The sequence below is a fragment of the Hemiscyllium ocellatum genome, chromosome 4 (assembly GCF_020745735.1).
Source record: "Hemiscyllium ocellatum isolate sHemOce1 chromosome 4, sHemOce1.pat.X.cur, whole genome shotgun sequence".
NCBI classification, from domain to species: domain Eukaryota; kingdom Metazoa; phylum Chordata; class Chondrichthyes; order Orectolobiformes; family Hemiscylliidae; genus Hemiscyllium; species Hemiscyllium ocellatum.
In genome coordinates, this window is record NC_083404.1 from 139,672,711 (window position 1) to 139,698,169 (window position 25,459).

The 25,459-nt window shown below is 45.2% G+C and overlaps 1 protein-coding gene across 3 annotated transcripts in view; it reads left to right on the top strand.

The window, feature by feature from the left end:
• Positions 1-25,459, top strand: part of osbpl1a (oxysterol binding protein-like 1A) — a 217,741-nt gene that overhangs the window by 42,182 nt on the left and 150,100 nt on the right. For all 3 annotated transcript variants that reach the window (XM_060823911.1, XM_060823912.1, XM_060823913.1), the window contains exons 9-14: positions 578-622; positions 5,272-5,345; positions 5,480-5,543; positions 7,188-7,289; positions 9,274-9,399; positions 22,590-22,671. In XM_060823911.1, coding sequence (XP_060679894.1) covers positions 578-622; positions 5,272-5,345; positions 5,480-5,543; positions 7,188-7,289; positions 9,274-9,399; positions 22,590-22,671 — 493 coding nt within the window. The remainder of the gene's footprint in view (positions 1-577; positions 623-5,271; positions 5,346-5,479; positions 5,544-7,187; positions 7,290-9,273; positions 9,400-22,589; positions 22,672-25,459) is intronic.

Here is a 25,459-nt window from a genome sequence, read left to right on the forward strand (position 1 = left end):
CATTATAAACCTTTGTAAGGTCACCCCTCAGCCTCCGACGCTCCAGGGAAAACAGCCCCAGCCTGTTCAACCTCTCCTTGTAGCTCAAACCCTCCAACTGTGGAAGCATCCTCATAAATCTTTTCTGAACCCTTTCAAGTTTCCCAACATCCTTCCTGCATCAGGGAATTGCACGCAATATTCAAAAAATGGCCTAACCAATGTCCTGCAACATGACCTCCCTACTCCTATACTCAATGCTCTGTCCAATAAAGGAAAGCAGACCAAACACTTTCTCCACTACCCTATCTACTTGTGACTCCACCTGCAAGGAGCTATGAACCTGCACTCCAAGGTCTCTTTGTTCAGCAACACTCACCAGGATCTTACCATTAAGTGTATAAATCTGAGACAAAACCAGAAATTTCCAGCCAAACTCAGCAGGTCTGGCAGCATCTGTGGAACAAAAGCAGAGTTAACATTTCGAGTCCAATGACTCGTCCTTAGAAATATCTGAAACAGTTGTTTTAAGAGGTATTTTCTTTAATATTGCGAGGTCAAATAGCACAACTAATTGCAAATTCATTGTTCTTTGTAGGGGATGTACAAAAAGGTGCACAGATTTGAAGGACCGCTTCTTAAGGTGACAGCTTTTCCTGTGTGTGAGAGACAATTTGTACGTTTTGATGGATTCACCGTAGCTCAATTGAAAGAAGCAATCCTCCCCTGGAATAAAATTCAGGCAGGGCTTTGTGGGGATAGGTGTGGCTGCAGGGCTGTGGAGTGAGGAGGATAATTTCTAGACATGGCCCATGTCTCAGTGAGATCTTGTAATGAATTTCCATTTTCTCATCTGTGTGCAAGAGTTAAAAATATAAATCAAAAGGCTGTTGTGCTTAAATTTTAAAATGTTGAGGCTGTTTTATTCCCCTCGACTCAAAACTTTGTGTCAAATTATTAAAGAGTTGAACGTCATTCTGCTTGAATGGGAGAGGACTGTTTGGGGATGGTCCTGATTTGTTTGTTGTGATCTGGGCACCACTAGCCAGGCAGCATTTAGTGCCCAGCTGAAAATGTGTTGCTGGTTAAAGCACAGCAGCTTATGCCCGAAACGTCGAATTTCCTGTTCCTTGGATGCTGCCTGACCTGCTGTGCTTTAACCAGCAACACATTTTCAGCTGTGATCTCCAGCATCTGCAGACCTCATTTTTTACCTGAAGCATTTAGTGCCCATCCCTAATTGCCCAGAGGGCAGTTAAGAGTCACCCACATTGCAGTGAGTCTGGAGTCACATGTAGATCAGACAAGGTAAGGACTGCAGTTTCCTCCCACGTTAGTGAACCACATGGGTTTTCATGATAATCAGCAATGGTTGTTGATTAGACTCTTAATTTTAGATTTTTATTGAATTCAAATCCAGGTTGCTCGAGCATTATCATGTTTTCTGGATTATTAATCTAGCCATAATACCACTAGGCCATCAACTCCTCCCTGAAATATCAAATGTAAATGTCAGTGGGCTGAGAAGTGGCAGTTAGCATTCACACCACTCAAATGCTAGACAATGATAATCTGCAAGAAGAGACCAGCCCCCCTCCCCTTGACATTCACCGGTGTGACCATCATTTGATGTCCCTTGGGTTTATCAGTGATGGGAAGTTGACTGGACTCATCACAGAAACACTTTGGCTACAGGAGCAGGTCAGAGTCGAGGAATCCTACAGCGAGTAACTCCTGACTCCCCAAAGCCTGTCCACCATCTACAAGGCACGAGTCAGGAGTGTGATGGAATACTCCCCATTTGCCTGGATGGGGGCAGCTCCAACAACAGTCAAGAAGCTCAACACCATCCAGGACAAAGCAGCCCACTGGATTGGCACCGCATTCACGCCCTCCACCACCAACGCTCAGTGGCAACAGTGTGTACCACCTATAAGATGCGCTGCAGAAAATCACCAAGGCTCCTCAACCCATGTCTACTTCCATTTAGAATGATGAGCATAGCAGCTACAGGGGAACCCCACCCCCTGCACGTACCCCTCCAAGCCACTCACCATCCTGACTTGGAAATATGTCACCATTACTTCAGTGTCGCTGGGTCAAAATTGGATTCGGTGAGTTGGCCATTCTAAATTGCCCGTAGTGTTAGGTGAGGGGGTAAATGTAGGGGAATGGGTCTGGGTGGGTTGCGCTTTGGCGGGTCGGTGTGGACTTGTTGGGCCGAAGGGCCTGTTTCCACACTGTAACTAATCTTCAAAAAAAAAATCCTGGAATTCCCTCCCTAGGGGAGATTGTGGGTCTACCTGCAGCACATGGACTGCAGCGGTTAAAGAAGGGAGCCCACTATCTCCTAAGTTAAAAGGGCAATAAATTCTGGTTTGGACAGTGGTGTTTACAGCCTGTGATGGAACGAAAACTGTGCTGTGTTCCCTATGCTTACAGCAGTGACCACGTGACAAATAAAGGTACATGTAAAGTAGTTAGAGACATCAAGTAGTCTAGGAGGTTGCAATCTAAGAGGTTTTTGTGGTGTAAACGTGTAGGGGACAAGAGGAAAGGCCTGGGTTGCTACAAAAAGTAGCCATTTGAGTCGACGGTGTGGAGCACAGCTATAGTTTGGAGGCACTGGCAACCCTTACCTTTTGTTAAAGAAACCCTGCACATCCTTTCTGTAATGAAGTGACCAAGACTGCTCACAGTGCTCAGGTTGTGGTCTAGCTAATGATTTATACAGTTCAAGGATAACACAAACAAAAGATTTTATCCTGTCCTACTGCCTTAAGGAATCTGCTGACATTTTGGGCGGCTCGGTGGCACAGTGCCTCACAGCGCCAGAGACCCGGGTTCAATTCCCGACTCAGACGACTGACTGTGTGGAGTTTGCACGTTCTCCCCGTGTCTGCGTGGGTTTCCTCCGGGTTCCTCCCACAGTCACAAAGATGTGCGGGTCAGGTAAATTGGCCATGCTAAATTGCCCGTAGTGTTAGGTAAGGGGTAAATGTAGGGGTATGGGTGGGTTGTGCTTCAGCGGATCGGTGTGGACTTGTTGGGCCGAAGGGCCTGTTTCCACACTGTAAGTAATCTAATCTAATTCACTCAGAAGTCCCTCATCTTTTCTGCACCTCAGTATTCACCCCCTTATTGGGTATTCCTTTGCCTTAGTGGACCTCCCCAAATTCATTGCCCCCATAGTGAATTATAGGCGTCATTTTTTGTCCACCTGACACATCCACTGATGTCAACAGGATAAAGTGATGCGTCATGAATGGCGGAGCGTGTTTGAAAGGCCAAGTGACCTACTGCTGCACCCATCTTTTACTTGGATCAGAGTGGTGCTGGAAAAGCACAGCAGGTCAGGCAGCATCCGAGGAGCAGGAAAATCGACGTTTCGGGCAAAAGCCCTTCAGCAGGAGCAGAGGCAGGAAGCCTCCAGTGTGGAGAGAGAAATGGGAGGGGGTAGGGCTGGGGAGAAGGTAGCAAGGAGTTCAATAAGTGAATGGGGGTGGGGATGGAGGCGATAGGTCAGAGAGGAGGGTGGACTGGATAGGTGGGAAGGAAGATAGGCAGGTAGCACAGGTCATGGGGACGGTGCTGAGCTGGAAGGTTGGAACTGGGGTAAGATGAGGGGAGGGGAAATGAGGAAACTGGTGAAGTCCACATTGATGCCCTGGGGTTGAAGGGTTCCGAGGCGGAACAATTTTGCTTGTTATCTTTGAACTGTCAAAATTGTTAGCTAGACCACAACCTGAGCACTGTGAGCAGTCCTGGTCACTTCATTACAGAAAGGATGTGCAGGTTTCTTTAACAAAAAAGATAAAGTTGCCATTGTCCCCTAGGACGACAGGGCTGTACCGAGGAGAGGGAGACTGAGACGGAGAAGAGAAAGAGAGACCGAGCGACTGAGATTAAGACCCATGGGGAACAACAGAACAGGAAGACGCCTTTAAACTTCTCTAGTTTATTTTCATGTCCACCAAGATCGTGCCTGATTCTCTACTTCAGAATCGCAGAATCCCTACAGTTTGGAAGCAGCCCATTCAGCCCATTGGGTCCACACCCAACCTCCAAAAGGTATCCCACCCAGATCTACCCCCACCTTATCCCTAAAACCCTGCCTTTTCCATGGCTAACCCACCTAGCCTATATATTCCTGGACATCATGGGCGACTTAGCATGGCCAATCCACCTGACCTAGACTGTGGGAGGAAACCGGAGCACCCGGAAAAAACCCGCACAGACACTGGGAGGATGTGCAGACTCCACCCGAGGCTGGAATCATCTGGAGACGCAGCAGTGCTAACCCCTGAACTGTCTCTATCGCTCAGATCCTTACCTAAGGTCACGTTGACTTCTGGCTTCAGAGCAGAGAGCTGCAGGTTTTCCCTTTGCCTCTGTGTGAGGACAGACTCGTTGCTGCCACCCTCTACAGCCTGGCTGAGATTTGAAAGTTCTGGACTCCTTTCCCCGGCCACCCACTACCAGAGCAAATAGTTTCTTTCAATTGACCCCGGAAACCCCTTTAAATCACCTTAAACCCTTCAGTTAGATTGTTAATTAATCTTGGTGCTGGAAAAGCACAGCAAATCAGGCAGCATCCGAGGAGCAGGAAAATCGATGTTTCGGGCAATAGCCCTTCTTCATTCCTGATGAAGGGCTTTTGCCCGAAATGTTGATTTTCCTGCTCCTCGGATGCTGCCTGACCTGCTGTGCTTTTCCAGCAACACTCTGATCTAGGCTCTGATTTCCAACATCTGCAGTCCTCACTTTTACCTTGTTAATTAACTTTCTTTACTCAAAGAGCTAAGTTAGGGCTGTTGTGGTGGAATGGTAGTTCCCTTCCCTCTGAGCTAGGGGGCTGGGGTTCAAATCCCAACTTCTCCACAGGTATGTAGTAACATTTCTGAACAGCTTAGGTGGGAAATACCTACAAACGGAGGCTGTGTTGCCTATCCTCATGAATACACTGTTTCCGCCCTCTGCTGGAACTCTGCGGTATTGTTGCCAAATCGAGCAGGTCAGGATGTGTTTGTGAAGACAATCAGTTAACGTTTTAGGTCAATGATCCTTCATAAGTCCAGGTCATTTTGCAGTCCTGAAAAATCATTGTAACTTAATGTTAACCTTGGTGTTTTTCTCCAAAGCTGCTGCCTGAGTTTTCCCAATATAGAATATTTTAATTTCAGTATTTTGTATTTTTGTTTCTGCTTTCTAGTATTAGTGCACCTCCAGCTAAAATGATTAGGAAATCCTGATCTTCTTTTACAATAATTCCCATCTATTTTGTTTTTCTAGCGTACCCGGTTTTTTGGCTGGAATATGGTTTGGGTGGTTTTGGAACGCGGAGTATTGTCCTGGTTTCACAATCAGTAAGTGTGAATAGATTACATTTATGTGATATGAGGAGTGAGAAAGCTACACCTCTGTGCCAGTAGGACAAAGATTCCGATTCCTCCCACATCCCCCTCACACTCACTCTCCCTCTCTCTTTCTCCCATTGAAGGTCAGATGCGAAAGCTGATGTTTACCGACAAGGTTGCAAGAATCTAACACAAGCTGTTTGTACAGTAAGATCTGTTCAATTGTTGCCTTTGAATGTCAGAATGGTCACAGCATGGAACAGTAGGAGGCTCTCTAGCAAGTCCCACTCCCTTGCCTTTCCAAGTAGCCCTGTTGCCAAACCTACTGAATTTTAAAATCTGATTGAAGATTTGTAGCTCGGGTATCCGTTGTTGTGGTTCTGCTCGCCGAGCTGGAAGTTTTTGCTGCAAACGTTTCGTTCCCTGGCTAGGGAACATCATCAGTGCTGTTGGAGCCTCGTGTGAAGCGCTGCTTTGATGTTTCTTCCGGTATTTATATTGGTTTGTTCTTGCCGCTTCCGGGTGTCAGTTTCAGCTGCAGTGATTTGTATGTGGGGTCCAGGTCGATGTGTCTGTTGATGGTTGTTCTTGCCGTTTCCGTCTCCATCAACAGACACATGGACCTGGACCCCACATACAAATCACTGCAGCTGAAACTGACACCTGGAAACGGCAAGAACAGACACATCGACCTGGACCCCGCATACAAATCACTACAGCTGAAACTGACACCTGGAAGCGGCAAGAACAAACCAATATAAATACCGGAAGAAACATCAAAGCAGCGCTTCACACGAGGCTCCAACAGCACTGATGATGTTCCCTAGCCAGGGAACGAAACGTTTGCAGCAAAAACTTCCAGCTCGGCGAGCAGAACCACAACTACTGAATTTTTTCAGATTCTGAATTCACATGACACCAGGTTATAGTCCAGCAGGTTTATTTGTCATCACAAACTTTCAGTGCGCTGCTCCTTCAGGTGAAGTTTTTGACAGCAATTTGCCTATCTGCCCTATCCATGCCCCTCATAATTTTGTAAATCTCTATAAGGTCACCCCTCAGCCTCCACTCCAGGGAAAACAGCCCCAGCCTGTTCAGCCTCTCCCTGTAGCTCAAACCCTCCATCCCTGGCAACATCCTTGTAAATCTTTTCTGAACCCTTTCAAGTTTCACAACATCCTTCCGATAGGAAGGAGACCAGAATTGTAAAGCACCTTCCCTGACCAGGAATCGAACCCAGGCCACGGCAGTGAAAGCACCAAATCCTAACCGGCCCACCAGCTGTTTTTGTTTCTGATTTCCAGTATCTTGTGGGTCTTTTGTTTTCCCCTTCTGGTGTTTATCCAATTCCATCTTGAAAGCCTCGTCTGAACCTGCCTCCATCACACTCTGTAAGGGTGTGGATTCCAGATCCTGACCATTCACTGCGTGGAAATGTTTTTCTCATTCACAGCAGGTTCAATGGGCCAAATGGCCTTTTGCCGCTGCTTTGGGAGCACGGTCAGGGAAGGAAGGGAAAATGATTTAGGACTGAGTCGAAAAATAATTTCTTCACATGTTTGGGAATTCCATGACCATGAGGATTATGGATGCTCCGTGGTTGGATATAACAAATACTGGAACACCCAGATCTTTGATCTCTTGGTGGTGTGAGGGATAGGGGAGTGTGTGAGAGAGTTGATGCCCAGGATCAACCAGGATTGTATTGATTTCTGGAACAGCCTCGATGGGCCAAGGGGTCTATTCCTCCCCTCGTGCCGATTCACATTTGGAAATTTCGGACCGAGATAATGTGTTGAATTTTAGTTGTCTTCTACAGATTTCTCATCTTTGAAACGTTTTATCACCAAGGTTAAAGGTGCAGAGGAGAGAGTCCTTTCAATCAAGTGCTTTGATGACAGTATCCACATCTTTAAAGTGCATCTGAAAGGTGTTCCTGCTCAAACAAGTAAAGTGAGTAATCCGATATGGAGTTAATGTCTATTGGTTACAGCTTCCTCAGTCCATGAGGTTAGTGAGATGTAGCATTGTGTGGACGTCTGGTCTGTAAGGCCTTCAGTCATTTCCATGCTCTCTCTGAATTTCTGCCCTCTGCCTTTCAGAAATAGTAGTGTTTCCCTCGTCTTCACCTTCCACCTCCCGACTCAACAAATCACCTGCCATTTCCGTCATCGCCAACTCGATCCTGTTAGCAAACACATCCCCCCCACCCCACCACCCCCCCATCAGCAAACACATCACTCCCCTGTCAGTAAACACATCAGCCCCACCCTCCCCATCAGTAAACACATCACCCCCCTCCCCCATCAATAAACACATCACCCCCCTCCCCCGTCAATAAACACATCACCCTCCCCATCAGCAAACACACCCTCCCCTCCCCCGTCAGCAACCCTCAGGGGGCATTCCTTCTGTCACATCCTGATCTAATCCGATATCACCAGCAGACTCTGTGATGCCTGTCCCTGTGACACCTCCCAGTTAGCAATTACAGGTGAGATGTCACCTGTCCTTTCTCCTCCTCCCTGCGGCCGAACACGCTCCCTCCACATGAACCCCTGGTTAACTTGTGAGAATATCTCACTTAGCCATCGTATGTGCTGCTCATGTGATATTTTCCTCCTAAACTCTGTTTCACTGTCTACATTTGCTGCCTGACCTGTTAGCGATTTCCAGCATTTTGTTTTTAATCAGCAATATCAGGTTACCTGGTCAGTATAACGTTCCTGTTGTAGGGTCTTGTGTGTGCACATTGGTTGTACTATTTCCTGTGGTACAATAATGTGATTGCACTTTAGGAAAGCCTCAGCGGCTGTGGATCGTGAAAGACGCCAAATAAATGCAAGCTGTCACTTTAATATTTTAGCTGATGGTGCTGGTTATAAAAATGTTTCAAGATTCATTGCAATGCAATCAAAACAGAAGTGCACAGCATAGAAGGAGGCCATTTAGCCCATCATATCTGTACTGGTCAATGAAGATCTGACTTCACAAAGCCCACTTCCCAGCTCTTGGTCCCAAGCCTTGGAGGTTATGACAATGTGAGCGAGCATCTAGGTGGTAGTTCATGGAATGGTTACAGTGCGTGAAACGGCCATTTGGCCCATCGAGCCTGTGCCAGCACTCTGCACCCTAGCTTGTCCCCCTCCCCTGCTCTTTCCCTGCAGCTCAAGCAGATGTCTTCCCTTCTGCTGCTTTGCCAGTTCCAGTTTGTAAGCCACAGTGTAACCTACCTCCACCATAGACTCAGGCATTGCATTCCAGACTCTATCCACTCACTGGGTAAAAGGCAAAAATCTTCGCAAAATAGGTTTTGCTAATTATTTTTAAATCGGTGTCCTGTTTCTCAACCCTTCAATTGGTGGGAACAGTTTCTTCCTCTCTGTTGTGTCCAGACTCCTCATGATTTTGGATTTCCGACAGCTCCCACCCAGGAAGACAGCTCCAGCCAGTCTAATCTATCTAGGTCTCTGGATTGCTTATCGATTAATATAACTAGACCACATGCAGTTAGACTAGAATGGTGCTGGAATAGCACAGCAGGTCAGGCAACATCCGAGGAGCAGGAAAATCGATTCCTGATGAAGGGCTTTTGCCCGAAACATTGATTCTCCTGCTCCTCGGATGCTGCCTGACCTGCTGTGCTTTTCCAGCACCACTCTAATCTAGACTCTGGTTTCCACCATCTGCAGTCCTCACTTTTGCCCACATGCATATAGATGTCTGTTTAAAAAATATGCAAGGTACATTTGCATAATTATAATGAAGCTGTGACCATTTTAATGAAGCACCTATTTTGTAAATTTAATAGCCTTGTATTGTATGATTGATTTTTCCTGTGTTTGGTAATTTTTGTATCCTTCCAGCGACTGACATTTCACTATCTTATTTACTTTGACCAGCTGATTCTGGAATTTCTTTTCTGTTTTGTTTCTAGAAATGGCTTCAGTCAATAGAAGAACATTCTGCCTACAGCACTCACTACTGCTCCCCCGATCAGTTCAGTGATGACGATGAAGATGAAAATTTAGCATCTGTTGAGTCTCTTCAGGAGTCATTTCAGGTGTGTTTTGAATCACTGCACTGTGCATCTTGTAGATGGTACACACTGCTGCTACTGAGCGTCGGCGGTGGAGGGAATGGCTGTTTGTGGTTGTGGTGCCAATTAAGAGAGCTGCTTTGTCCTGGATGGTGGCAAGCTTCTCGCATGTTGTTGGAGCTGTACTCAGTTAGGATTTTGACCCAAGAACACTGAAAGACAGGCAATATATTTCCAAATTTGTGAGCATGAGGAATGGCAGAACAGGCCCAAGGGGCCAAATGCCCAACTTCAGTCCCAATCCTTAATTTTGTATGACTCGATATTTGTTTGTAAACAGTATGGCAACTACACCTCTGATACTCACAACAATTACATTAATAAGGACGTGGGCAACAGATACATGGGAATACCACTTGGGAATACCAACAGATACATGGGAATACCACTTGGGAATACCAACAGATACATGGGAATACCACTTCTGTAAGTTCCCTTGTAAGCCACTCATCATCCTTCACTGTCATGGAGTCAAACAGTCATAGAGAAACAGACCCTTTGGTCCAACTCGTTCGCATCGCCTAGACATCCAAATCTGACCCAGTCCTGTTTGCCAGCATATGGCCTGTGTCCCTCTAAATCCTTCCTGTTCATATACCCTCCCAGATGCCTTTTAAATGTTGTAATTGTACCAGCCTCCACCACTTCCTCTGGCAGATCATTCTATACATGTACCACCCTCTGTGTGAAAAAGCTACCCCTCAGGCCCCTTTTAAATCTTTCCCCTCTCACCTTACACTTGGGACTCCCCCACTCCAGGAAAAAGTCTTTGCCCCATCCTTGCCCCGCATGATTTTGTAAACCTCGATGAGATTACCCCTCGGTCTCCGACGCTGTTGCTGAGTCAAAAACCTGGAATTCACTCTCTAATGATGTTGAGAGTTTTCTGACACTCCAATGACTGCAGCGGTTCAAGAAAGCAGCAACCATCTGGGGTGGGGCGGTGGCTCAGTGGTTAGCACTGCTGCCTCACATCGCCAGGGACCTGGGTTCGATTCCTGCCTCGGGTGACTGTTTGTTTGTGTGGAGTTTGCAAGTTCCCCCCATGTCTGTGTGGGTGCTGCACAGTTTCCTTCCACAATCCAAAGATGTGCAGATTAGGTGAATTGGTCATGCTAAATTGCCCGTAGTGTTCAGGGTATGTAGATTAGGTGCATTAGTCAGGGGTAAATGCAGGGGAATGGGTCTGGGTGGCTTACTCTTCGGAGGGTTGGTGTGGACTTATTGGGCCGAAGGGTCTGTTTCCATACTGTTGGGATTCTATATCTATGTCATATCTTTGCCAGGGCAACTAGGGATGGGCAAGAACATCTTCACTTTTGACCTTATGACAAAGGGTCATTATGAAGCAGCTGAAGATGGTTGGGCCTAGAACACTATCCTGAGGAGCTCCTGGAGTTGGGATGACTGACCTCGAACAACCACAACCATTGTCCTCTGTGCCAGATATGCAATTGCAACATTTAAGAGGCATCTGGATGGGTATATGAATAGGAAGGGTTTGGAGGGATATGGGCTGGGTGCTGGCAGGTGAGACTAGATTGGGTTGGGATGGACGGGTTGGACCAAAGGGTCTGTTGCTGTGCTGTACATCTCTATGACTCCATATTCCAACTAGCGGAGAGTTTGCTCCTATTAATTCCAGTGTTGCTAGAGTTCCTCGGTGCCACACCCAGTCAAATGTAGCCTTGATATCAAGAGCTGTCACTCTCACCTCACCTTTGGAGTCACAGTTTTTTCATATGTTTGGATTGAAGCTGTTATCACAGTCAGGAGCTGAGTGGTCCTGGTGGAACATAAACATTGGTTATTAATTCAGTTAATAAAATCTTGAATTAAAAGCTGACTTTTATATTGGTGGCCACAAAACTATTACCAGTTGTTGTGAAAATGCCATCTGGTTCACTTCATTTTAGGGCAGGAAATCTGCCATCCTTACCCAGTCTGGCCAACATGGGACTCCAGACCCACAGCAATGTGGTTGACATTTAACAATGTTTTTTGTCACTCGTGGGGCATGGGTATCACTGGCTGGCCTGATTTATTGCCCATCCCTAGTTGCCTCTGAACTGACTGGCTTACTAGGCTATTTCAGAGGGCAGTGGCGAGTCAATCACTTTGCTTTGGGCCTGGAGTCACATGTAGGCCAGACCTGGTTATGGACGGCAGATTTCCTTCCCTTAAGGACATGAGTGAACCGGATGCATTTTTTCGACAATTGACAATGGATTTGTGGTCTACATTGGGAAGATTGGATGCCTCCTAGCAGAGCGCTTTAGGGAACATCTTTGGGACAACGCACCAATCAACTACACTGCCCTGTGGCCCAACATTTCAACTCTCCCTCCCACTCTGCCAAGGACATGGAGGTCCTGGGCCTCCTTCACCGCCGCTCCCTCACCACCAGGCGCCTGGAGGAAGAACGCCTCATCTTCCGCCTCGGAACACTTCAACCCCAGGGCATCGATGTGAACTTCAACAGTTTCCTCATTTCCCCTTCCTCCACCTCACTCCAGTTCCAACCTTCCAGCTCAGCACTGTCCCCATGACCTGTCCTACCTGCCTATCTTCTTTTCCATCTATCCACTCCACCCTCCTCTCTGACTTATCACCTTCGTCCCCATCCCCATTCACCCATTGTATTCTTTGCTACCTTCCCCCCACCCCTACTCCCCACCTCTCCCCCTCCCCCCCACCCCCTTTCCTCCTCGCCCCCTTGCCCCCCCACTAGGCCATAGCTTCCCCTAAACTATCTTCTAAAGTGGTTTACAAAGGGTGCTGAGTTCAGGGGCAATTAGGGATGAGTAACAATGGCTGGTCTGCTCAGTGGTGCCCACACCTTAATAACTAACTAAAGATGGATGGAATGGTCTTTGGAGGGTCAGTGTGAACTGGATGGGCTGAATGGCCTGCTTCCATGCTAAGGATTCTATGATAGATAGTTGTTCCCCATTTACAAAGAGACGTCACTGATGTTGACGCCACCAGGAGGCCTGGTGTGCTGATACTGCGATGATCTGTTTGCACGGCAGCTCCCTCTGTTGGATAGCTGTAGCACTGCATTTGAAAATAATATGTTGGAAGCTTTCACCACTGCCCATTAGCTCAGTATGTTTCAAATTTCATTAAACTCTTGTGTTGGCCTTTATTTTCTTCAGAACTGCTGACTTAGAGTTTGCCTGCAGGCTATCTTTCTCCCATTTTTGTCCTGAGTGGTTCATAGCTTTAGGATAACGGTGGAGGGAGGCAGATTTAATACAGAGATTAGATTAGATTCGATTAGATTAGATTCCCTACAGTGTGGAAACAGGCCCTTCGGCCCAACAAGTCCACACCGACCCTCCGAAGAGCAGCCCACCCAGACCCATTTTCCCTCTGGCTAATGCACCTAACAGTATGGGCAATTTAACATGGCCAATTCACTGCACATCTTTGGATGAGGGGGACTTACTTCTCTCCAAAGGGTCGTGAATCTGTGGAAATCACTACCACGCGTGCGTTGGGTGGGCGACAAAGAGTAAACTTTAATTAGTAACTGGTTGAAGAAAGCAGATAGATGAAGTGGAGTTGAAGCCGAGATGCGATCACTCATGATCGTATCAAATAGTGGAGCAGGCTTCAGGAGGTCAAATGGCCTACTCCAGCTCCTGGTTCTTACATTCAATTAGAAATTGAAGCGGGGGGTCAGCCATTCAGCTTGTCTACCACTACGTCACTCTGGTTAGGGATCCTCTTACCACTGGAAGCAAATGAAGTAAGGAGAAGCAATCAGAATCCATCATCATTTCAAACACCTTTTATGAACACCTTCTATCACTTCACCTTCGCCACATTAAGTGAAGTCTCTCATTCCTGGTATTGTTCTGATAAATCACTGTCTGCAAAGACTTTACGTGCTTCTGAAAGTGTGGTGCCCAGAGTCCTCCAAAAGCTGAGATTTTATTTTTTGCTACAGCGGGACAACTCCTTACACTCTGCTCTCCTGCTTCAGGCACATCTTGACATTGATAAGGTTGCAGAAGAGATAGGAACCTAGGAATTAGGAGCGAGAGTAGGTATTTCAGCCCTTTGACAATTAACATGATCATGCCTAATCTTGTCTGCTCTAAACTCCACTCTTCTGCCTGCTGCCCATAGCTCTTCATCCCACTTTACATCAGAAACATATCTATTTATTGAATCTGTTGATGGATTCTGCCTCCACTGCACTCTGGGGCAGTGTACACCACAGATTCACCACCCTCTGAGATAAATAGTTTCTCTTCATCTCAGCCTTGAACCTACCTCCCCTCATTCTATATCCATGCCCTCTTGTTCGAGACTGTCCCCCTTGCGGGACAATCTGTTCAACGTCCATCTTATCAATCCCCTTTAGCATTTTATATACCTCGGTCAGATAATCCCCTCATTCTTCTGAACTCTAACACGTACAAGCCTAAAGGTATTCAACTACTCCCTGTACAACAGCCCTTTCATCCCCAGAGTCAACCTTGTCAATACGTTCAGTGCCACCATATCCTCACACAGGGATGACTGTTGCCCACTGAGCCATGTTGAAAAAGCATAGATTGAAAGGAGCTCCTTAGTGACAGTAGTATAGCTCATCTGTGTTGAGAGATAGAGGTGGTCTGATTTTTCAGATGGTACTGAAGTTAGGTGAGTTCAGTCATGGACCAACAATAGTCCTCTCATCATATTTGTAAATGAATTGATCTCAGTCTAGTGAGGGACAGATGCCAGATGAGTGACCCAATGGGCCAAATGGCCTCCTTGTGTGCTGTAGATGACACTATGAAAACTTCCATTGGTCTGTCTTGTTCAGAAGTGAACATCAGTGAAGTAAGACCATGGGTCACATTTTTAAGGTGAGAGGAGAGAGATTTAAAAAGACATGCGGGACAAATTATTTTACTCAGAGGATGGTTTGTGTGTGGAATGAACTTCATGAGGAATGGTAGATGTGGGCTGAAAATGTGTTGCTGGAAAAGCACAGCAGGTCAGGCAGCATCCAAGGAACAGGAGATTCGACGTTTCTTTCGAATCTCCTATTCCTTGGATGCTGCCTGACCTGCTGCGCTTTTCCAGCAACACATTTTCAGCTCTGATCTCCAGCATCTGCAGACCTCACTTTCTCCTCATGGTAGATGTGGGTATAACTACAACATTTAAAGGACATATGGATAAGTACATGAATAGGTAAGGTTTGGAGGGACATGGCCCACACAGATGGGACTAGTTTGGGATTATGTTCAGGACGGACTGGTTGGACTGAAGGGGCTGTTTCTGTGCTGTATGACTCTATGACTGAAGCCAACATTTGAACTTCTGTGAGCAATCAGCTCCCGATACGCAAGTTAACCTCTTGTTTAAAGAACAGAGGGAGCTGCAGGTTCATGTATGTTAGTCTTTGGAGGTAGTATCATAGAGTCTTATAGCATAAATACAAACCCTGCGGTCCAACCTGTCCAAGCCAACCAGATTTCCAAAACTTAACTAAACCCTAAGCCTGCCTTTGGTCCATGTCCTTTGAAGCAAGTTATTAACATTGGCAGCAAGGCAAGTTAGGGATAAGAGATTTTAAAGAGGGTCACAGAAGATCCAGGATTTCATGAAAGACATAGCATTTGAAAACAAGGTCATTATACAAACCTGGAGAAGTTTTTTTTAACTACACTGAATTGTTGTGATCTGGAACATATTGTCTAAAGGGTGGACGATACAGCTTCAGTGGAAACTTTCAAAAGGAAATTTGTGAAATGTTTGAATAGGTATATTTCCTTGGGCTGTGGAGTAAGAGCAGAAGGAATGAGCTGTTAAAAAGCCAGCAAAGAGACAAAACAACAAATGGCTTCTCTTTGTTGCATAGTATCATAACAATAAAGTACCAATTAGGAGCAGAAATAGACCATTCAGCCATTTGAGTCTGCCTAGCCATTCAGTAAGTTCCTGGCTGATCTGTTTGTAACCTTGATTGGACGTTTGTGCCCCCCTCCAATAACTTTGAGTCTCTCTTTAGTCCAGAGTCTATCCAACCCCTGGCTGAAAAATATTGAACTTTTCAGCCTGCACCGCTCTCTGGGAACAGAATTCCATAACTATAACCTATAACTCTGAGCGATAAAATGTATCTTTCTCTCCACCCTAAATGGGAGACCCCTTAGTTTTTAAACTGTACTCCCAGCTTGCATGTCTTGTTATGTGGTTTGATGCCACACTGAGTTTGGGTTCAAGACAGACTGACCATGAAGAGGGCAAAGTTAAGAACCGTTTAGTCTTAGCCTTTAAAGTAGTGCTATTTATGATACATTAATATGAAATAGCATTATACATGGTCATTATTGATATATCAGACTCTGATCTAATAGTTACATTAGATATGGACTAATCTATATTCTTTGTGTATTCATGCCAAGGTGTTCTTGAGAGTCTTGAAAGTTCTAGTCTAATGTAGTGTAGTTTATAATTTTGCCTAGTTTCACATTATAGTTTCTGTTCTAACTCCACCCACGCTATACTATTTATGCTCAGTGATGTGCAGCTCTGTAACATCATTGCAAAGTTACTCCAGGTTCCTGAAATCCTTGTACAACACTCGGCTCCTCCATAAGAGGAGCATCCTCTCAACATCCAGTCTGTCAGATCCCAACCAGATCATATATGATTCAATAAGATCACAATTCAATTTCCTAAACTCCACTGAGTGTGGGCTCAGACTGTCCATCACACAATAATGTATGGTTATGGACCAGACCAGAACCCCTCAAAATATTTTAAGAAGGTAGCCTAGACCCTAACTTTTTCTTATATTAAAGATAGATGTGAAGTACCATGTGATGCAATTGGTCAAACTACTTGACATTAAGCAAAACACAATTTATTTAACACTATAGTTAAAATACAAACAAAAGAAAGAATAATAATTTAACCATTGGAAAACTTAATCGAATAATAGGTACAGTAACTATTACTAATTAGCTGTTCCATTTCAGTAACATCCCATAAACACATCCCTTGGCAAAAAGTCGAATTTTGACACAGATTCTCGCATGCTGATCTCCAATCCTGGATGAAAAAATTTCAAGAGAAAATTTAGAGAGAATTGCAGCTTGGAAACATTCACTGAAGCTTCCAACTCTTTTATTTTAGAACCCAAAAGCTGCTTCTTCAAGCTAAACCTAAAATCTAAAGAAAACTAGATAGCTCTGCCTGACCAGGCTAGCCACACTCGGGCAGCTTCCATTGTGCCAACATTTGAAAAAAAATTCCCAAGACCTCAAATTATTGACTTCCTTAGAGACCGATTAACACCTCTGCCTTACAACCTCTGTTTAAAAATATAGAGGACAAAATAACCTCTTAAAGTGACAGCACCAGAACCAGTCAAAACTCTGTTAAAATATATGTTGGAATTGAGAAGTTTATAATATGTCTTTTGTAACTGAGTTGTTTGGAGGATTGAAAGCTGTGTTTGTTCAGACAAATACAGCTGCTGCTTAGTAGATGCTTCAGCAAATAATCCATGGGGTTGTAGTGTTTGAGTTGCCTGTCTGGTGCCGACAGATGATCAAGTCCCACCTTGTCACTGTCACAATCTTCCAGCTGCTGCCTGTTTGCAAAACCACTTCGGAATGACAGCAGCTGTTGCCTGTGTTTGTATCTTGCCCGCACTGTAGAAAGCTACCAGTTTCCTCCTCCATTCCAGCTCCAACCACATGTGAGACATTTCTAAAAATATTCTCTGAAAGTACCTGTATGATCAGTGATTTAATGTTGGCTGTGACTGCAGGAAACTTTGTGTTCAGTGGCAGCTGTATTTAACTGGACAAATACTGTTTCAGTCCTGCCAACAGTTTGAGGGCTACGTGCTACAGTATTTCCAAAAGGTACTTAGGAGATTTTGCATGAGAGGTACTGACTGATAGAAGCATGATGAGTTTTCAGGCAGTGCATTTCAGATCGTCAAAACTCTATGCATTTATTTAAAAGAACATCTCAATTCACATTTTGCCAGCTGCGCTTCAGTCTCTGATTACTGATCCTTCTGCCAATAGTAACAGGTTTACCTTATCGAAGCCCCTCATAATCCTGAGCAAATTTCCTCTCTCCTCTGCTGTAGGGGAACAATACAATCTTCTTCCCTCTCTTGAAATTCCCTGAAGCCTCTTCAGCTTAGGAACAGTTTGATAAATTGGAAGAGACTGAGGACTGCAGATGCTGGAGATCAGAGTCGAGAGTGTGTTGCTGGAAAAGCACAGCAGGTCAGGCAGCATCCAAGAGGCAGGAGAGTCAACATTTCGGGCAAAAAGTTCCTGATGAAGGGCTTATGCCCCAAACATCGATCGTCCTGCTTCTGTGATGTTGCCTGACCTGCTATGCTTTTCCAGCACCACGCTCTCGACCCACATTCTGATAAATGTCCACTGTGCCCATCCTCCAAGGTCTTAACATCCTTCCATCCCACAACCACTTCCATCTAGAAAGACAAGGACAACAGATACAGGGGAACACTACCCGCTGCTATTCCTCTCTCAGCAACCCACGGTCCTCACTTGGAAATATATCGCCGTTTCTTCAGTATTACTGGGTCAAAATCCTGGAATCCCCTGTGTAAGGGTGTCGTGGGTCTACCTAAAGCGCATGGACTGCAGTAGTTCAAGAAGGCAGCTCCCCCCACCTGCACAAGGGGCAACTAGGGACGGGCAATAAATGCTGGGCCCAGCCAGTCTGTAAGGGCATTTTAAAAATCCTTCTTGAGGAGTGGTACTCAGAATTGACCACATGCTTCGACAGAAGCCCAACCAGAGACTTAGTCTGCCTCTTAAAGTAAATCTAGGCTGTGCGGGCTAACGTCACCTTTTTCTCACACAAGAGATTTGAAATCTGAAAACACCTCCCCCCTTTTTAAAACAAACTGTTGAGGTTGGGGGTGGGTAGAGCAATGGGAAACTTTAAAACAGATCGATGGAATCTGTTGGCTAAGAGAATAAAGGGATGAGGTACAAATCAGCCATGATCTCATTGCCCAGCTTTGCAGGGGCACGAATGGCCTCCTCCACCTCCTGTATTCCAAATGTATGTCCTTCAGCAACGTATTAACCGTGTGTAATGCCTCCAAAACATTTACTGTGAAGGAATGAAGTCTGTGTAACATTTATAGACTCTTCCTCAAAGCATGTTAGCAACAAGGAGTTCATTGCTTTCTGAGCTGCCTGTTTATTTTGCCAGCATAAGGAAAGTTAATCCTTTGAAATCAGTACATGTGCTTAATCTGTGTCACCTTGAAATAATGGTGCCCTGAGCAATGATAAACTGCTGAATCTGCGGCTTGTGCGCTTATATCTCTTGCATACTTAGGTGTGCTGCAGAAAGCTCTGTCGGTTTAGAGCAGATGATTTAATCATTACAGAATTCAAACTTAGAAGCTTAAGGCAACTTTCTGACCTGTAGTACTTTCAATCAATGTTTTATAAAATACTGAGTCTCTGTGGAAACGTGATCTACTTCTGTACGTTCCTAATTAGTATTGTGCACTGGATGTGTGGTTAGCCCAGTGATACATTCGGGAGAAACCCCTTTACCAGGAGTGGTATGAATGTGATATCCCTTACCACAGAGAGTGGTTGACCTAACTGGAAAGTTCCCTCCAAGCCACTCACCACCCTGGCTTGAAAGTATGTCACTGTTCCTTCAGCGTCACTGGGTCAAAATCCTGGAATTTCCCCCCCCTGCCCCAAGGGGCATTGTGAGTCGACCTAAAACGGGGTTGGAATATAAAAGCACCGTTGTGCTACTGAGACTTTATAAAGCTCTGGTTAGGTCCCATTTGGAGTACTGTGTCCAGTTTTGGGTCCCCACACCTCAGGAAGGACATATTGGCACTGGAGCGTGTCCAGCAGAGATTCACACGGATGATCCCTGGAATGGTAGGTCTAACATACAAGGAATGGCTGAGGATCCTTGGATTGTATTCATTGGAGTTTAGAAGATTAAGGGGAGATCTAATAGAAACTTACAAGATAATACATGGCTTGGAAAGGGTGGACACTAGGAAATTTTTTCCGTTAGGCGAGGAGACTAGGACCCTTGGGCACAGCCTTAGAATTAGAGGGGGTCAATTGAGAACAGAAATGTGGAGACATTTCTTCAGCCAGAGAGTGGTGGGCCTGTGGAATTCATTGCCACAGAGTGCAGTGGAGGCCAGGACGCTAAATGTCTTCAAGGCAGAGATTGATAAATTCTTGATGTCACAAGGAATTAAGGGCATCGGGGAGAAAGCGGGTAAGTGGAGTTGAAATGCCCAACAGCCATGATTGAATGGCGGAGTGGACTCGATGGGCTGAATGGCCTTACTTCCACTCACATGTCTTATGGTCTTATGGGTTCAAGAAGGCAGCTTATCTTTACCGTCTCAAGCGCAATTAGAGACAGGCAATAAATGCTGACCCAGCCAGTGATGTCCATGTCCCATAAACAAATTTTTAAATATTTTTAAGGGGAAATGGATTAAACATATAAGACGGAAAGGTATTGAACATTACTTTAATCGGTGAGATGGGGAAATGTTTGTGCAGTGTGCATGCACCAGGATAGACCAGATGGGCCAAAAGGCCTATTTCTGTGCAGCAAATACTTTTGAAACTCAAAAGTATTATTAGAAAAAATTCCAGTACAAAATTGTAAATTGCTATGAAATATAGTAGAAATTGCTTTACACATAGGGTATGGAGCGAGCAATTGTTCCACGTTATTGAAAGATCACAAATGAGACAGCACAGATGCCTAATGCAATTCACAAACATAGCAAATGCACAGTGAAGAAAACATCATGGTTTTACTCACTGTCAGAAGTAGGCCATTCAGCCCATCATGTCTGCTCTGCTATTCAATGAGATTGTGGCTGATCTGATAATCCTCAGTTCCCCTTTCCAGTCTTTTCCCCCAAAATCCCTTGATTTCCCCTTCCTGATTTAAACATCCATCAAGTTCAGAATGCACTGCCTGTACATGGTGAAGGCAGATTCAATTGAGGCAGTCAAGAGGGCCATTAGATTGTTTCTATCTAAATAACCAATGTACAGGATTATGAGAAACGGATAGGAGATTGTACATTAGATCCAATACAGGTAGAAAGGCCAAGTGTCCACCTTCTGCACTGTAACAATTCTGTGATTTGCACCTGGTTACCTTAAATGGTGGGAAGGAAACAAAAGGTACACTCAGGCCATTCTGGTGTAACACGTGTATCAGTAGCACGACTTGGCTATAATGCGATTGATGAATTGTGGACGCTGTTTAGATATCGCTAACTTTCTACTGAATATGTATAGCAATTTTCCACAGTGAACTTGTGCAGTGTGATTTTCTAAAGCAGTTTTCTATAGAGGGGGGTTGTGGAGAAACGCAATTGTCACATAATAGCACAACTACCTGTATTTATGGAGAAAGTGATGGCGTGGTGGTATTATTACTGAACTATTAATCCAGACATCCAGGTAATGTTTTGGGGACCAAGGTTTGAATCCTGCATGACAGATGGTAGAATTTGAATTCAGTTTAAAAAAAAACTGACCTTAACAGGCTAATGATGACCATGAATCCATTGCCAATTGTTGGAAAAATCCATCTGGGTCACTAATATCCTTTCAGGAAGGAAATCTGCCGTTCTGACCTAGCCTGGTTTACATGTGCCTCTAGACCAGCAGCAATGTGGTCAACTCGTAACTGCTCTCTGGGCAATTAGGGATGGGCAGTGACTGCTGGCCTAGCCGGTGATGTGCCCATCCAATGAATAGAAGAAAATATATCAATCGCATTTCTACTCCCTCCTTCACTCTTGCAATGGACTGGATTCTCATCCCTGTTTTGGGAGGAAATTTGAAGTGCTTCTCATTTGAAGGTAGTGTGTGTTTTAGTCCTTGCTGTTAGTTGCCAATAAATGCAGTGACCCCCATGGAATAGTCACACTCCTGAGAGTGGGCTCCCTAGAATCAATCGACATGACAGTCTGGCAGAGCTGACTTGCCAATGAGTGTCCTGTTAAAGCACCCGAGCAAGCAGTGCTCCCAGAAATCAATATGAAAACTGTTGCCCAAGTGCAGTGATCAGGCAGTGCCTTCACCCACTGCCTTTCTGATTGTCCTGCTCCCTGATGGGGACAGCCAGTGAGGTGGGGTAGACTCTGTCATGATAGAAAAGACATCATTACAAGTTATTTGCATTAGCAGTGCACGCCCCCATTTAATTTTCTACTCGATAGATCTGGATGTTTATTACCAGAGTCACCTGAACAGTGCAAATCCCTGATAACCTTGTAAAAGTAATCCTCTGGTTGTACATCTGGACATAGGTCATGATGCTCATTGGAAGAGTTGGTGCAGGCACAATGGCCCAGATTTCACTGTACCAGTTCTGAGATGTCACCGGTGTAGTTGTGGCTACATTCCTGAACTAAAGTCAGTCGTGGCTCAGTGGGTGGTATTCTTATTGCCCGATCAAAAGGTTATCTGTCCAACACTAACTGCAGCATTTTAAAAAATTCGTATGTAGGACTTAGGCATCGCTGTCTGACCAGCATTGGTAGCCCATCCCTATTTGCCCTTGAGAAGGTGGTAGCAGCTGCCTTCTTGAATCACTGCAGTTCACTAGCTGTGAGTTGACCCACAATGCCAGGGGGAGTGCAGTCTTGTCAGCAGCATCCTCCTTCAGATGAGGAGCTAAACCCTGGGCCCACCTTCTCCCTGGGGGTCCATATAAATCTGTCAGTTTTGATTACGCCAGATGATCTTGTCACTCTCTCATTGGTGTTTACAGGAACTTGCTGCCTGTCAATTGGCTGCTGCGCTTCCTATGTTTACAGTTTGAAATTCGTGACTTATTTGTAAGTCATCAGAAATTTACGAAAGGCACAGCATAAATTATTTTTCTTTACTGATGCAGAGAATTTGATTTGTCAGATTTCATGAGGGCAGTCATCCCCAGAGTGGGGTCCTGGATCTGACTCAGGAGGTGAGTGATAGTTGGTGGGTCTAGAAGCTGATCATCTGTGAATAGTAATTCCAATATCTTAGAATAATAGGGAATTTGAAGCAGGCATTAAAAAGTGTAAACCTGTTTTCTTCTTTTGGAATATTCACATTTTCATTTTTGGTGAACAGACTGTACAAGCCAGCCAGCAGAAGCTTGAAAAGGAAGTTTCAAATTTATTAAGCATGGTTGAAAGCCCTGGAACTGCAAAAGGTAATTTGGTGGCATTTGTGACCATACTGAAATAATGTTTCCTTTTGGAGTTACGTCATTCTGCTTTGAGAACCACCATTTTAAAAATGACAGAATTTAGTTCTGGGCGGGGAAGGGATAAGAACTTGAAATTCTTGAATTGTGTGTCTGTTCATATGCGTTATTATTTTCAAGGCTGAGATAGACAGACTTTTAATCAGTGAGGGGAAAAGGGGGTTATCAGATCAACTATGATCTCATTGAATGGCGGGGCAGGCTCGATGGGCTGAATGGTCTACTTCTGCTCATATGTCTTATGGGTTTTTGGCTTCATATTTGCCTCTTTCCCAATCTCAGCTTGTTCTTGTAGTCTAGTATGGGGAGATGATGTTGTGGCGGTCGTATTACTGGACTCTGGGGACAGTGGCTGCCAGAGTTTACGTGAATAAATCTGGAATTGAAAGCTAAGTTCAGTGATAGTGACCATGAAACTATCATGAAGAGTTGTAAAATTCCATCTGATTTACTAATGCCCTTTTAAGGAAGGTAGACTGCCAGTTTTACTTGCGACTTCAGACCCACTGTGATGTGGTTGGCTGTTGATTGTCCTCTGAAATGGCCACTCAGTTCAAGGACAGTTTGGGATGGGCAATAAATGCTGAACTTGTCAGACATGTCTGCATTCCATGAAAGTAATTTTTAAAAAAAATCAGTAGACTGAGGCCATTCGGCCAATCATGCCTGTGCTGGATCTTTGAAAGAGCAGCACAAGTAAATTTCTGCTCTTACCCCAGGAAACGTTTCCTTATTAGTTCAGTTTCCTTTATGAAAATTTCCATTGAAGCAGCTTCCACTATCCTTTCAGTCATTTGCGTTCCAGATCACCACAACTTGCTGTGTTTAAAGAAAAGAATATCAATTTCACATAAGTTACTGCCTTCCTTTACATTCAGCTCAACTTCTAAATCTGAGGATCAAAGATGATTTTAAACATCCTTCTCATTCTGTTCTGCCACCTTCAAGTGTTGGTAGAAACGCCCTTCTCGGGTTTTTAATTACAATAAGATGTAGAAGTAAGGTAGGCCATTCAGCCCATTGAGTCTACATTCAATGAGATCATGGCTGATCAATTCCACTTTCCCGCCTTTTCTCCATAACCCTTGATTCCCCTTCCTGATTAAAAATCTGTCTGCCTCAGCTTTGAATATACTCAATGCCCCAGCCTCGACAGCCCTCTGTGGGAAAGAATTCCACAGATTCACTCCTCTCTGAGAGAAGAAATTCCTCCCCATATCTGTCTTAAATGTGCAACCCCTTATTCTGAGATTATGCCATCTGGTCCAAGACTGTCCCACAAGGGAGACAATCTTTCTACACGTACTCTGCCAAGACCCCTAAGAATCCTGTATGTTTCAATAAAGTTACCTTTCATTCTTCTATATTCCAATGAGCACACTCCTAACTTAGCAGTTCAGGCAGCATCCAAGGAGCAGTAAAATCGACGTTTCGGGCAAAAGCCCTTCATCAGGAATAAAGGCAGAGAGCCTGAAGCGTGGAGAGATAAGCTAGAGGAAGGTGGGGGTGGGGAGAAAGTAGCATAGAGTACAATGGGTGAGTGGGGGAGGGGATGAAGGTGATAGGTCGGGGGAGGGTGGAGTGGATAGGTGGAAAAGAAGATAGGCAGGTAGGACAGGTCATGGGGACAGTGCTGAGCTGGAAGTTTGGAACTGGGGTGAGGTGGGGGAAGGGGAAATGAGGAAACTGTTGAAGTCCACATTGATGCCCTGGGGTTGAAGTGTTCCGAGGCGGAAGATGAGGCGTTCTTCCTCCAGGCGTCTGGTGGTGAGGGAGCGGTGGTGAAGGAGGCCCAGGACCTCCATGTCCTCAGCAGAGTGGGAGGGGGAGTTGAAATGTTGGGCCACGGGGCGGTGTGGTTGATTGGTGCGGGTGTCTCGGATATGTTCCCTAAAGCACTCTGCTAGGAGGCGCCCAGTCTCCCCAATGTAGAGGAGACCGCATCGGGAGCAACGGATACAATAAATGATATTGGTGGATGTGCAGGTAAAACTTTGATGGATGTGGAAGGCTCCTTTGGGGCCTTGGATGGAGGTGAGGGAGGAGGTGTGGGCACAGGTTTTACAGTTCCTGCGTTGGCAGGGGTAGGTGCCAGGATGGGAGGGTGAGTTGTAGGGGGGGGCGTGTTCCAAACTTCCACCTCAGCACTGTCTCCATGACTTGTCCTACCTGCCTATCTTCTTTTCCACCTATCCACTCCACCCTCCCCCGCCCCCAACCTATCACCTTCATCCCCTCCCCCACTCACCTATTGTACTCTATGCTACTTTCTCCCCACCCCCACCCTCCTCTAGCTTATCTCTCCATGCTTCAGGCTCTCTGTCTTTATTCCTGATGAAGGGCTTTTTGCCCGAAACATCGATTTTACTGCTCCTCTTCCAGCACCACTAATCCAGAATCTGGTTTCCAGTATCTGCAATCATTGTTTTTACCACCCCTAACCTACTCAACCTCTCCTCATAAGAGTGTGCACACTTCATAATCAGGATCTGCCTAGTGCATCTTCTAGATACAATTGAACCTGCCTCTATTACAATCTCCAATAGCATGTTCCAAATTCCATGTTCACATTTACTAATCACCTTAAATCCTTGTTAGAGGTGTTGAGTTGTACAGCACGGAAACGGACCCTTTGGTCCAACTCATCCATCCGACCAGATATCCTAAATTAATCTACTCCTGTTTGCCAGCGCTTGATTCCATATCCCTCTAAACCCTTCCTATTCATTTTCCC